General features: G+C 36.5%; 1 protein-coding gene across 3 annotated transcripts; it reads left to right on the top strand.

Annotated features, from left to right (window-relative positions):
- The first annotated feature begins 3,160 nt into the window (after positions 1–3,160).
- Positions 3,161–14,833, top strand: LOC306863216 (type-1 angiotensin II receptor-like). 3 transcript variants are annotated; one of them, XM_079406452.1, is made up of 3 exons: positions 3,161–3,351; positions 10,162–10,253; positions 12,732–14,833. In XM_079406452.1, the coding sequence occupies exon 3, from the start codon at positions 12,840–12,842 to the stop codon at positions 13,917–13,919; it is 1,080 nt and encodes a 359-aa protein (XP_079262578.1). In that variant the 5' UTR covers positions 3,161–3,351; positions 10,162–10,253; positions 12,732–12,839; the 3' UTR covers positions 13,920–14,833. The 3 variants fall into 3 exon arrangements, with proteins under 3 accessions (XP_079262578.1, XP_079262579.1, XP_079262577.1); XM_079406453.1 differs by lacking the exon at positions 10,162–10,253 and having other exon boundaries at positions 3,167–3,253; XM_079406451.1 differs by lacking the exon at positions 10,162–10,253 and having other exon boundaries at positions 3,168–3,351.
- The last annotated feature ends 86 nt before the right edge of the window (positions 14,834–14,919 follow it).

The raw sequence follows: 14,919 nt of genomic DNA, 5'->3' as shown, positions 1-14,919 counted from the left end.
ACAGAGAGAGTGTATCTGAACCCGAATGTTATCAGGAAGGCTATTCCAGAGTTTGGGAGACAAATGTGAAAAAGCTCTACCTGCTTTAGTGGACTTTGCTATCCTAGGTACTACCAAAAGTCCAGAGTTTTGCGACCTTAGGGAGCGGGTTGGATTGTAGCGTGGTAGAAGACAGGTTATGTACGCAGGAGCTAAACCATTTAGGGCCTTATAGGCAAGTAATAATATTTCGTAAATGATACGGAACTGAATAGGTAGCCAGTGCAGAGACTGTAAAATTTGAGTAATATGATCATATTTTCTTGACCTGGTAAGAACTCTAGCCGCTGCATGTTGGATTATCTGTAGCTTGTTTATTGAAGATGCAGGACAACCACCTAGCAGTGCATTACAATAGTCCAGTCTAGAGGTCATGAATGCATGAACTAGCTTTTCTGCATCAGAAACAGGTAGCATGTTTCGAAGCTTGGCAATTATTCTAAGATGGAAGAATGCTGTTTTTGTAACATGGGAAATATGATTTTCAAAGGACAAGTTGCTGTCTAATATAGCACCCAGATTTTTTACTTTAGAGGATGTGACGGCGCATCCGTCTAGTTGCAAATTGTAATCCAAGAGATTCTGTGTACTGTTTTTTTGGTCCAATAAGTAATATCTGTGTCTTATCTGAATTTAATAGGAGGAAATTATTGGTCATCCAATCTTTTACATTTTTTTTCACAATCTTAGGTAGTTTAGAAGTTTCATCTGGTCTTGTTGAGATATATAGTTGAGTATCATCAGCATAACAATGAAAACTAATCCCGTATTTTCTAATAATATTACCAAGTGGCAACATGTATAATGCATCCATTATTGATTTTACAATTCCTTTTTTTTGGTGAGTTTTTGTGTCAGAAGATACCATATCTTGTATAATCCTCTCTGTTGCTGTGCCTTGGAAAACCGCCAGACATTAATGATAAGATGATCTTATTTCAAACTTAGTGTGTAAGAAAACAAATACATTAACATTTTCAAGTTTCAAAAAGTAAATAGACATCATAAAAAGTCTTATGGATTTGGAATGGCATGAGGGTCAGTAAATGATGACTGAATGATTATTTTCGGGTATATTTAACCTTAAGATGCCTGTTTCCTGGAAAAAGAGCCAACAACTTGCTTTTCTTTGTCTAATCAAGTTATAGTACTTTGGTAATTAGCATGGGATATGTAGTCAAATTACCACTCATATATTAACACTGATGTCAATGGTTGTTTGGTTTTAGTTCTGTTTGGTTACCAACATTCTTCAAAATATCTTCTTCTGTGTTCAACAGAAGAAAGAAACTCCTACAGGTTTGGAAAAAAAAATTGTGAGGAATTACCCCTTTAAAATCTCCATAAAACTAACTAACTTTTTTTCCCCCCTAGTGGAGCATAATTATTCTAACATTGTTCTAATTATTCCAATTATTTGATTATTCTACCATTACCCAAAGGTATGGAGAACAAACTGCTGTGATTATCCAATCATGTCACACTTTAGTTTGGGGACCCATTCTCACTGTTAACTAACTACAAAGGAAAAAAAAAAAATAATAATACTAAAAGTCCCCTGCTGGTTTTTTTACGATTTCCCACTGACAAAGACATGAACAGTCTATAATTTTAATGGTAGGTTTATTTGAACAGTGAGAGACAGAATAAAAACAACAACAACAACAAAAATCCAGAAAAACGCATTTTCAAAAAAAGTTATAAATTGATTTGCATTTTAATAAGTCAAATAAGTATTTGACCCCTTCGCAAAACATGACCTAGTACTTGGTACCAAAACCCTTGTTGGCAATCACAGAGGTCAGACGTTTCTTGTAGTTGGCCACCATGTTTGTACACATCTGAGGAGGGATTTTGACCCACTTATATTGAAGGCAGTTTGCCAAAACAACAGCTTGTGGAATGTACCACTCAATGATGTGATAGTGTGGATAAGCACCGTTCCCGCAGAAGAAGATCAACGCCCTCAAAACAGAGGCAGTTCATGACCCCTTTAATATGTGATAAATAAATACTAATAAACAGCCAATATGCTATTAATATGCATACTAATAAGCAACTAGTTTATAGTGAGAATTTGTCCCAAATCTAAAATGTTACCATAAAGAAATTAAAATTATGTCAATAATTACTCACCCTCCTTTCGTTCCAAACCTGTAAGACCTTTGTCCATCTTTAGAACACAAATAAGGATGTTTGATGATATCTGAGAGCTTTCTTACCTTCCATAGACAGCTACACAGCTGACACGTTCAAGGCCCAGAAAGGTAGTAAGGACATTGTTAAAATAGTCCATGTGCCATCAGTGGTTCAACTGTAATATTATGAAACTATGAGAATAAAAAAATTACTTTGCCCTGGATTTGGAACAACATGAGAGTGAGTAAATAATAAAAGCAAATCAATTTAATAAAGAGAGCAATTTATGCAATACTTCAGAAGAGTCACACGTCACCATCAAGACACAAAAACTCCCCTGTGTTCAGCAGAACCAAAAATATTTTGAGAATACGGTTCTTAACAGAACCAACAAAAACATTTTAAAAAGGTGTTTTTTTGGATTCACTGATCTGAAATCTTAGCACACTCAGCTTCCTACCCACACTGATCATGCAAAAATAAAGGTAAACTGGATTTGAACTGGCATGAAAGACCATCCACCGACTGCAGAATTGGATCAGATGATCTGACCTAACAGTCCATTCTTTCTCATGTCTACACGCAGCCGGCTCCAACCTTCCCAACAGACCTCTGCTTCCCTACTTTGTTTTCTTTTCCTATCCTTCTCTGTCTCGGATGTCAGATCTGGTCATCAAGCTTTCTCAATCAGTTTGTACTTGCATGTTTTTAGGGGAGCCCATAATGGAAAAAGTCACATTTGATCTTGAAGGAGAGAAGAGGAACAGGAGAAAAACAATTTCCTCTTCATCTCCGATGTCTCATGTTGATGACAGTGCTATTAATATATCTTTGGGGGAGGCCAATTAGAGATGTCATGATTTGCCTTTGCACGATTCATGGCATGGGAGGACAACATGAAATAACTGATAGCTGGAGATGTGCCACTCAGGTGGGAGGAGTGTTAAAGCTAAGTGGGTGTATGCTGGGGGTGGTGGTCTTAACAAGCAGATTCTGTGGAAATGCATGAGACGTGAGACATGTTTTCATCAGTGGGGGGTGGACATGCTGTGTGTTTGTACATGCTGATGTGTGTGTAAGTGTCAAGCATTTTGACTGGTTCTCGTCTTGTTTGAGCAGTTCATGCACTTTGGCTCACACTCTGAAACTGTGATTTATTTTCCACTGCATCAGGTAGGACCGATTCTGGTTTATTTTGAGTTTTGAATATGTTTATATGTCATTGCAAGCATGTAAAATGTACTAAAAGCTAATGGTGTTTATTGAGCATGTTTGAATACTTATTCATTAATACTACACTAAATTCATGAGCATGCAGCACAGATACAAAATCCTTATTTAGATTCTTTATTTGGTAGCCATTTGTAAAATCATGCATATGTTTTATTGCTAAAGAAAGAATCATTATTAATTGCATTGCATAGTTAAGATTGAAGAAATAATTGAATTAAAACAGTTTCCCGCTACAGACATGAGTAATACTGAATAATAATGCAGTTTATTAAAGAAAAGTGTGCTATGGTTGTGTTTTTAGCATGGTGGATGATTGGGTGTGGACCTTTTGGTCAGTTAAGCAACACCTTAAAACTACCCTGGAACATCCTACACTGAAAGATTGACCTTGAGACTTTTTTTTGTTTTACTTAGAAACTGAAAGAAAAAAATCTCTCTCTCTCTCTCTCTCTCTCTCTCTCTCTCTCTCTCTCTCTCTCTCTCTCTCTCTCTCTCTCTCTCTCTCTCTCTCTCTCTCTCTCTCTCTCTCTCTATGTATATATATATATATATATATTTTAATTTGACCCAACCAATGTTCACTTTCATGAAAAGGCCATGCTGAGTGATTTTGACTTTTTTTGAATGAACAAGGTACTTGCAGATATGATGGTTACAAAACGATGCTAAAAGCCTGTTATGAGACTCAACGCACTTTGTTTAGTCTGGTGCGTTGTTCCCATTATGCTGCACATACAGTAAAGTATGGCATGGTTCATTTAAGAAGACGGTCGTTAACATACACATTTACCTTTCTATCTAAATGAGGACATACCATAGTCAAGTTTATTGCCATTCTAGTCATGTACATACTGTATAAAGAATAACAAAATTTATGTTTGTTGCTGGAACAAAATCCATCTGCGGTATACGGTAACTGACAGACAGTGCTATCAAGGCTGCCTTCACTGTAACAATAAACTACATAAATAAAAAATAAAATAAATAAGTAGTCATTTTAAAGCCACGTTCTTCTGCAATAAAGTGACCAGTGGCCGGCTGCATAAAACACTTAGGCAAGTTAGTTATCTATAATTAATATTATTTAGTTTTTCTTTAAGACTGGTCCTAGACCACCTTGTCGAGTCCAAGCCGAGTAAAAAGTCTTTAACCAATTGAGTTTGAGTGGGAGATAAATGTCTTCTCAATTTTATGTTGTTTCTTCATGTTACATGTGGCTTCATGGATTCAACCGTACTTCTGATTCCAAAATGCCCGAGTCCGTGCCCTGACTTTACTTAAAACAGTCTTAACATATGTAAATGGTCACTGAACTCATTTATTTTCAGCTGAAAAATTTCACAGATGTTACAGTAAACACTGCTGACAGGATGCAGTCATGTTCAGTGACACAACAAAACTAAGAAATGTTTCATTTTATGTTGGAGCCGATAGCCTTGTGGTCAGAGCTTGGTAGAGATTTGGGCGAGACAAGAACAAGCCCCAGCTTCTTTGTGCTCTATTATTTAAATAAATTAGAAAAATGGAAGGAAAAAAAAGTATCTCTTTTTTTAAGTTTAACTTTAACAAATACAGAGTGATCTTGATTCACTGACAACCAATGGGATTGAAGGACATGGCTCAAATCGGCCTGACCTCTGACAGCTACTGTAGTCGAGTGTCCACAAGATGGTGTTGAAGTTAGCCAAATTAATTTTTGATAGAGGATAGAAGAGTACCACATTTCTGTTAAAAGTGCCAATATTTGGATCTAAATATTATATATTAGGTGGAAAGCAGTAGTATATACGAACATAGTATATTCACAGCCTTTATAAAATGAATCTGGATGATCTACCACTTCCAGCGAGACTCTGAAGTGCATATCTAATGGACACTTTACTATCGCATGAGGCCACAGGAGAGGAGTTGTGAATGGCAGTATAGCGATGCAATGGATGTTGTATGTCTGGATTACGTTCAAACCACACATATTCATACTATATAGAGCATACTTTTTAACGTTATAATATATATTCGAATTAAAGTAGAGAGAGTATGCAATTTTAGACGCAGACTACAACGTTTTAATAGAGTCAATGCCTATTTTTTAATACAAATATGCATTAGCTGGACATGCCTGAAAATGTTATGTGCGTGATTTAAGAAACAGTTTATGATACCAGTTGTCAGATCATATTCGCGATTTGAAATGTTATTTAAATTCAACAGTGATAGAACAGGTTCATAAAAAAAGCCCACAGACATGGCCACCAAGTTAGCCTTCTTTCTTTACATAATTCTTTCATAAAAGTGCTTTTTTGATGCCACTTAAGTAGAGCTTAAGTACATGTTTATACGGTATGTCATTTCATAAATACTTCTGTTGTCTTTGAAATATGGTTAGCAGAAGATACTGACAAGCATTTATGGTTTACGAAAATATACTTTAATGTAATCTCTACTGAACTTTGTATGCCATGTATTAAATATATTTGCAATTTCACATTTGTAATGAAGTTGCAATTTTGTACATTAAAAGTATATTATTTTTAAATGTAATATGTATGAAACACTACAGTTAAAAGTACTTTATTATGTTAGCACATCAACACATCCAAATAAATGTACTTCTTTAAAGCATGATGAACAATTATTAAAACGGCAAAAACTGAATTACATTGATATCTGCAAGTACAGACTTTATTTATTTATTTTATATAAAAAAAAAAAGACAAGATTTTAAGTGTACACTCAGTGCAATTCAATGCAGTTCACAAAGCATTTTAGGATTGTTTACTCCGCAAATGATACATGTGACTCGATCTCATGAAAGTGCATATAAATACTACAAATGTATATTTATATTTGGAGTACTATTAACAGGGCCGCCGCTACGGATTCTGGGCCCCCTGGACAGCATATTCACTCGGGCCCTCCTGCGTTCTGGGGGGCCCGAGTCCGTACAAATTGCGTTTTGCATTCAATCACGTTCCGGGGGAATCCCCCTCGGTAGAAATCACGATCGTGTTCCTGGTAGAGCCCTACAAAGGGCCTCAAATTTAGGCCCTAGACCATCCCTGGCCCCAGACGCTTATCAGAATTCCTGGCCCGAGTCAGTCCCAAACCCGTGTTTTTCCCCCTACTACTAAATCTGATTATAAGACAGTATACAGTTTCAGTTTTGTACAGGTATGTAATGGCAAAGTGATAATATTTTGTTTCGTTTTCTTATTCAGTTCATTTAGAAAAAGTTAATTCATGGTAATTACTTTTGCTGGGGCTTTGCGGCAAGCTTTAGCCTATTGTGTGCTTCAGCTGTGCTGCGGGACACTAAACAACGTCTTCACAGTCGTGGCACGGTCTCGTGTTTTTCCCACCATTGATGGATGTCTCAAATATAAAAAATAAGGAGAAGCCTATAACAGGCTCGAGGCCCGGCCCGCGTCTGAACTATGACATGAAAATTGGCCCGATCGACGCACTAGAGGCGTAAAAAAGTCAGGGCCCGTCATGCACGGGCTGAAATGCAGGGCTCTAGCGTTCCCCTCAGTCGAATCACGTTTCCCCCTCGCATTTTCATGAGACTAGTCTTTTAGAACAGTTTTGAGAATTATAATGCCTTAAAATGTTGCCTCTGCAAGCAGCTCACTAAGTTTTAGTACAAAGTGATTGTGCTATCTCTCATTGTTAAAAGCATTATCATCTCTTCAGCTCAGCCTCAGACAAAACCCTATGTTTTATTGAGCTGCAGTCTTAAGGCTGACTAATATTTGTTGTCTCCCATGGCGGCAGCTTTCATCTATCTGCTGGGAACTTAAACACGATAACAGAAGCTAAATCGCCGTGTTGGGCTTACGTTTGTGCTCGGCTAAACAAAATGTCCGACAGATGTCCGTGTCATTCCATCTGCTGTTAATCCAAACAGGCGTTTTCTTTAAAAGCTCAGTCAACAGAAATATATAAACCCCGTCTCTGCCACCCCAGCAGGAGAGGAGAGTAGATAATTGTTTTTTTAGTGGCCACAGTTGTGCTGATGAGGTGAATCTGATGTGGTATCACTCGCAGATTGAGTGAACCTTTAACTAGATCAGAGATGACTTTTAGTGGGCAGTTTAACGCTCTGCCAGATGGTGGTGCTCACACTACACTTCTGATTAAACAGAGCTCATTTTAGACAGTTTCATTGTTAGGTAAAGTAGCAAGTGAATAGTTGAATCCCATTAAAATATATCCTGGGGCCATATATATAAAGCTGCTCAGAGTAAAATTTTAGTTCTAAGTTTGTCAAAATTCTAACAATGACACAATTGTACTCTTATTCCTAGACTTAAGAGTGATTCATAAAAGTTCCAAAGTGTTAAGACTAGGTCTCTGCTCCTAAATTATTTAAGAGAGCTGAAGAGGTCTCCTAACCTAGTTAGGAGTAACAAGATGGCAGTAAAGAGGAGACAAACTCTTTCCAGCTAACATATTAAATATTGGAGTCATATGATGATATGGAGTTGATAAAACGATGCAAACCTGATTGTCAACATCAAAAAGTATTTTTTAGTAACTGACAAAGTAAGAAATTGAATAACCTCTTCCACTCAACAAGTCAATGCTCTAACTGCATCAATGAAAGTAGTAATTATTTTATTTAATTTTTTTGGCTGGAAAATTGGAAACAACTGACTCTAAGCAACTATGCATTTTTTTTTTTTTAATTAAGGGTGAAGATGTCCAATTACCTAGGCCGGACACCGCTTTTGGCCACTACTATATGGCAGTTAATTAACTTTCCAACTGACCGCCAAGCCATATTGCAAAAACAAGCCACTTTTATGAGTATTGTGGGCTTACCTGAAATTGTTGGAGCCATTGGACCTCATGTTCACATCATTGCTCCAACTGTAAACGAGGAGGTATACCAATTTGTAAACGAAGCATCAGTTGTGATAATTTTGCAAAATGCAAAGCATTTAATAAAATATATTTAAATATTAAAATATTTCAGTGTCTTAATTAAATGATTTTATTGTAGTTAAATCAAATGATTGGTGTTGTGCTGCTGTGACTTCACATGAGCAGGCTCACTATTGGCTGATTCAGAGGTCGAGGTCAGCCATTTTGGATTGACATCATTGTAGTACTTAGTTCACAACACTTAAGTGTCACCTCAGTCAACACTTAAGAATCAGTCTTAGACTTTACTGAAAGTTGCTTTTAGCTTCTTTATAAAAAGTCTCCTTTTTACTAAGAATTTTTTGACATTGTTAGAAATCAAAGCTTAAGGCTATTCTTAAGAGCATTTCTGATAAGTTTAATACACATGGGCCCAGGTGACATTTGACCTCCAAAATCAATCTCAAAATAAAAAAAAAAGAAATGAAGAGTGCAGATGCAAAAGCCTCTAAGTACCATCTGAAATGTTCATAATTAGCATTTTTCTCAGGCTCCTGTTTATGTTCAGTTACATCTTAGAAGAAAACTTAAATCAGCACTTAAAGGCTTTTGCATCTGAACTCTTCAAATTATACCCACACATCCATGATTCTCAGATTCTGAACATGCATTTATTTCTCATTTTTAGAGCATGTCATTTATGCATAATTTATTTGACCTTAATTTTACATAAAATACAACAATCCTTCAGCAATTAATCTTTCTTCAGATGTTTCTTTTTAAATTCCTTAAAAGTGGACTTCAAATTCAATTCAAATCAATACAACACCATTATGTAGGGAGTGGGGGGGGTACGGGCCCTACTGTTCTCTTATCATATAACTGTGATGTTCTACAAAACAACACGGTTTAAAACACTTTTTTTTCATACTACGTAAAATTAGATAATTTGAAATAGGTTTTCTCTCCGGTGCATCACCAGTGTAAGCTTCATGGTGAAATCTTCTACATAACTCGTCAATATAGTCCATAGTTACAATTAAAATTTATCTTGATTTTATCTTGTGGTTATTTTTGGAAAAACACTTGGGGAGCATGGGGGCGTTTTTCCCCACTCTAGCCTATGTCTAACGTTTAATAAAGAGTTTCAGCTAAACATCCATGCAGTTTCAAAACATTTATCTACTCTGATTGGTTCTGGTGAAAACAACTCTATATTCATGCGACTGTACATTAAAATCATGGTATGCGTCATTGCTAAGCCATCCCACACTAGTCCAGTAAATGGTGGAAATGCACCAATGTTCTTTATCTGCTGTTTAATAGCATTTGGTAAACTAATATAAAGGTGCATTTCTGCCTTTTACAGTCTCCATTTAAAGTTTCCATTTGCGCTCTATTTAACATAATCACTGTCTGGGAGAAACAGTTAAGATTACTTATTATCTAGTTTAAGAGTCGTTACTTTGGTGTTGTGTGTTTCTGTTTTGTGCTCATATGTGTTTATGTTCAGTGCATTAAAGCTCTCCTGGGCAGTTCGTATTTACAAGTTGGAAAGTCCTAATTAAGACATCAAGTGCGCTCTAGTCACTACGGTTGCAACAAAATGGTGATGCATCATTTTTCAACAAGATTTTCCAACTCCCCTTCTAAAAAATGACAAATAAAGAAAATGCATCCATGTGCTTATAATGCAACTTAAATACAAATTTAATAATTTCATTCATTTCAACAAATTTGCTCACTGACACACTCCGAACTATACTCTGAGCTTAAAGAAAGTTCTGAGTTTCCCACACATAATTCTGCCTTTGTGGTGGTGTCCATGTGAGTTCAACTCCTAAATACGATCTTTCTTATGACTTGCACCAATATTTGTTGCAGGTATTTCATTGAATCTTGATTCTCAGTCATGTGTTGCCATGCTATCAAAGTGAATCCAGAGAAACAGCATGAGATCACATGCACAACTAAAAGTAAGTAAGTCTCGTAGATTTAGCTTCTGTGTTCCCTGTACTGTCAAATTTGCAGCCGCATATTGTTACACTCATTTAAAAAAGAAAACAGGACTAAATCAAATGGTGACGTGCGGAACTGCTTTACTGCAGCAGGCCTGAGGAGGAGAAATGCAGGGGTGATATTTCATTATCCTGTTACCCTCGGCACCCTGATGTTGTGCTCCTCTCACAACGAACGCCACATCTGCAACTGATATGGATGTCGCTTTTACAGACGAATGCTTGCTTTTAAAACGTCCCGACTGTGAAACTAAAGAAACCTACATTCACTCTACATATAAATCAAATCCCTCTAAAATGTGAGGCGAGTAAATGATGAATTGTATGAACAAAGAGTGATGATTGATTGATCCTGAACAAATTAATTTATTTCAATATTTTAGCTGTTTTACATTGTTTTTCGACAGGGCTGTGCATCCTTTGGAACTGAATTGATAGACTTTTACATTGTAATTCAAGTCCTGAATCTGAACTGAGGTGAGAAACAAGATACAGAATTATAACTATAATTTAAGCATTTTATGAAATTAAATAATTTGGCCAAGCAAATATATGTTCAATGAACTTTTGTGCACTGTTCAGAATGTGATTATAACTTAACTGAGAATTCATTTAAAAATTCCAATTCAATTCCTAAATTTGTAATTCAGATTTGAATGTATAGAAATGTATCATTGCAATTTGAAAGAAGTAGAAATTAAATTGAAGGGAGTCTGCATAACTGCTAAAAGTTTTTAATTAATGTTTGTTCTTTATTTATTTACTTTATATTTATTTTTTTATGAATTATCCATGAAGACAATACACACACATCATATAGGATATAAAAAAAAAAAAAAAAAAAATATATATATATATATATATATATATATAATAAAAAGTCAATATCATACATTCTGCCCATAATATTTGTTATTTATTTAAATTATGTATTAATTAATCAACAAAAAAAAAAATATTTGACTTGCAGTAGATACAGTAAATTCCTCTTTCTGTAGTGTTGGAATAAATTGAAAGAGAACCACTTCTTAAATTTTGACTTTTTGCACAAATTTGCCACTGAAAGCATGTATTGCGCCTCCTTGTGGCAAACCGAAGCTCATATTGCATAGTTAATTAAGTATGCAGAATGTGTTTTATTATTGTAGTATTGTGCATTTATAAACAATGTTCTAAATGGATAATTTTTCCTCACTCTATCCTGGTAGCAGCAAGCTCATTTTTCAACCGCAAACAGGTTTGATTTTCTCACAGGCACTTTCCACAGCCTAGACCCCTGGTGACCTGTTTATTTAGGTGTGTGCTGATTAGAAATTCTCATGCTGAGCTCCTTTCAGCACACTGTGTATGGAACATAACAACTCTGCAATGCTCTAATGCACTTCTCTCTCTCCCTCTATCACCTAAATCAATTAATGGTGTAGTTAGAAAAGCACGTTTATGCCACCTTCGTGAGCACAGGCTCTGCTGTAGCTAACACTATCAGGTAACAGTTTCCATCCATCTGCTTATAGTATGTCCAAGACACACACTTTCATAACAGGGCATCCTGACTTTGAGCAATTAATTGTCATGACTTTTCCATGACATTTACATTTGTTTGTGAATACTGATAACAATTTTTAGGTGGATTTCCATATGTATGCACAAATGTCTCAAGACAAATACACGCTGCAAGAAGTGAAGGTGATTCAGGACATGATTTGGCTTTTAGAGCCTCCATGTTCCCTTCAGTTGTGAGGACAAGCTTCAAAACTCATTCTTGGGATATGGGACAAAACAATTTCATTGTATGTTATTAATTTGTATAGCAGCATTTCCCCTTTACACTGTAAAAAAAAGAGAGAGAAAAAAAAAGACTGGCAGCCCAGGCTGCCAAACAAAACCTGTAAAATGACAGTAAAATATCTTAATTGAAATAAAGTGCAAAAAATGTTTTACAGAAATTTGCATTAAAGGTTTTACACACACATACATACATTTTATCTGTTTTGGGATTTTCAAAAGGTCCTACATGATATTTTTGATCAGCCAACATGCTTGACCAATGCACTGCCACACACAGTTCTGCTAAACAAACCAGTTACATGCATCACTGCATCAGCAATAATGCTCATCAATCAAGGGAGCGACAGACAGACAAATAGAAAGACAGTTTCCCATGTTCCGTGACAAACACCATTTTAGAGAGCATTTTAAAGAGTTCCTGGTGGACAGATAAGTGCAATTTCAAAGGGCTGATTCATCAAGCATCTGTTTTTAACGGCATCTTATTTAGCAGAAGTAGCGTGATGAGTGAGGACAGTTTTAATGAGAGTGCGTAGCAGGAGCTCTTTCATGGCCATGTGTCACGACCGCTGTTTACGGCCTTTGGCTGTGGTAATGATGCCTCTTCCCCTGGACTGTGGCTGATATTTTTGTTGCTCTCCTTTATAGGTGTCAGTGAAGCCTTTACCCTAAAGCTGGTGTTGGTTACTGCAGACACACCCTGTGGATAGTGGAACCCATTTGTAGTCACATAATCACCACAACTGGAGACCAGAAATGGAGAACAACACATCAGGAATGAGCGAGGGCCTCCACTTGAACTGCAATATGTCTGGAAGACACAGCTTCATCTTCGCCCTCATCCCCGTCGTCTACGGATGCAATTTCGTCATTGGGATCATTGGCAATAGCATGGTGGTGGCTGTCATCTACCGCTACATAAAACTGAAGACAGTAGCAAACGTGTTTGTGCTCAATCTAGCCATATCAGACCTCACCTTCCTTATTACGCTACCTTTGTGGGCCACTTTCACAGCTACGGGTTACCATTGGCCGTTTGGGACCTTCCTGTGCAAGGCAAGTGCCGGATTGGTTATCTTCAACCTCTATACTAGTATATTCTTCCTCACCGCTCTTAGCATTGATCGATATCTTGCTATCGTACATCCAGTGCGCTCTAGACGCCAACGCACGCTTTTCTACGCCAACCTCACGTGTGTACTCATATGGTTGTTTGCCTTGCTCCTCAGTGCGCCTACAGCGTTAAGCCGGGATGTGTACGACATTGGGAACTCTACATTGTGTGCTGTGTGGCACCGCAGTGAGCAGATTAACTTGCTAGTTACCCTAAGCGTGCTAAAAAGCGTGCTAGGTTTCCTTGTGCCTTTCCTCATCATCATCACCTGCTATTGCCTGATCGGTCAGGCACTTTTGGGTTCCAGGGGTCTGTTGAGGAAAAGTGTTCGCTCTCGGGAAGACGAAACTCTCCGTATGATAGCCGCTACTGTGCTAGCTTTCTTTGTTTGTTGGGCTCCTCACCAAGCTTTCCACTTCATGGAGCTGCTGGCCACGCTTGGCGTAGTGGAAAACTGCCAAACACTGGATGTTATTGATACAGCCATGCCATTTACCATCTGCATCTCCTATTTAAACAGTTGTGTAAACCCCCTTCTTTATGGGTTTGTAGGATACAACTTTCGCAAGAAACTACTGAGGTTACTAGGTTGTGGGTCTGCACAATCTAGCAATAACTTTAGCATTAGCTCAAAGATGAATGTCAACTCCCATTGTACCTCTGGTCTGCTCAACCCAACAAGCTCCAAGAACAATGCAACATCCACTGTTAAGACATCTTAAGTGTCAAAGGCATAGCTGAAATTCTGTATTTATCTCTTTTTTGATTTTGAATGGTACTATAAGATATTTTTGATTAGCCAACAACATACAGTACTAAGCCAATCCACTGCCAAAGGGGCGAGAGAATTGCCTTCAAATGTCAGTACCATTAACCGAGATGTGTTATTCTGCTATAAATATATTCACTTTAACTAATTTACGTTTCAAGATTTTTCAACATGACTGCAGAGAAAACGAAACAGTATGTCGATATCTGTTAGCGCCTATAAATAACATTCTGCTTCTCTGGTAACTTCTTTATCAGGCCAAGTGTACTTGCATCACGTTATCTGAGGTCTGACATATTTAAGAATATAGACTGAATAATGCAACTAAATTGCCATTTGACTACATACACTGAAATATTACGAAATCTTTCTATTTAAAAGTTATTTCATATAAACAGACCATATTTAACACATAAAAAATACCAAATAAAATTATTAGAATTAAAAAAAGGTATTGCATATTGCAAAACTTTGTGATTGTGTCTCCGTAGTGCAACTGCAATATTTCAAGACTTTTTCTAGAATGAGAAAATTAATTGATAACTGTGGCAAAATATTAACTACTTCTATATGAGTTATGAATGTTAAAACCATACACACTGAACATAAAAAAACTAACTTGTTTTAAATTGTTGAATGTTTTTGTTTTGCTATATAATTTCTAATTTTACAAAGCCGTTATATAAATAACACTAAAAAAAGTATTTGTTTGTTTGATGTAGTATAGAATTTAAAATACATTCATGTAAAAATACATTAATTTTCTCTTTCTCTTGTATGTTCATTCCATATGTTGTACTCATCTACGCTGAACATTCAAACAGCACTAAATGTGTCTATGACTGCTTAAATAAAAGCAAGTTTTTTAAACGATGGCCCCGTTTTCTTTAACATATAAGCATCTGTCTTTTAACAGGTTAATGATTGAAAGATTTGTATTTGAAGCTGTTGTC

The sequence above is a fragment of the Barbus barbus genome, assembly GCF_936440315.1.
Source record: "Barbus barbus genome assembly, chromosome: 44".
Taxonomy (NCBI): Eukaryota; Metazoa; Chordata; class Actinopteri; order Cypriniformes; family Cyprinidae; genus Barbus; species Barbus barbus.
Note: the sequence above shows the minus strand (reverse complement) of the source record. Positions and strands in the feature narration are given on the sequence as shown.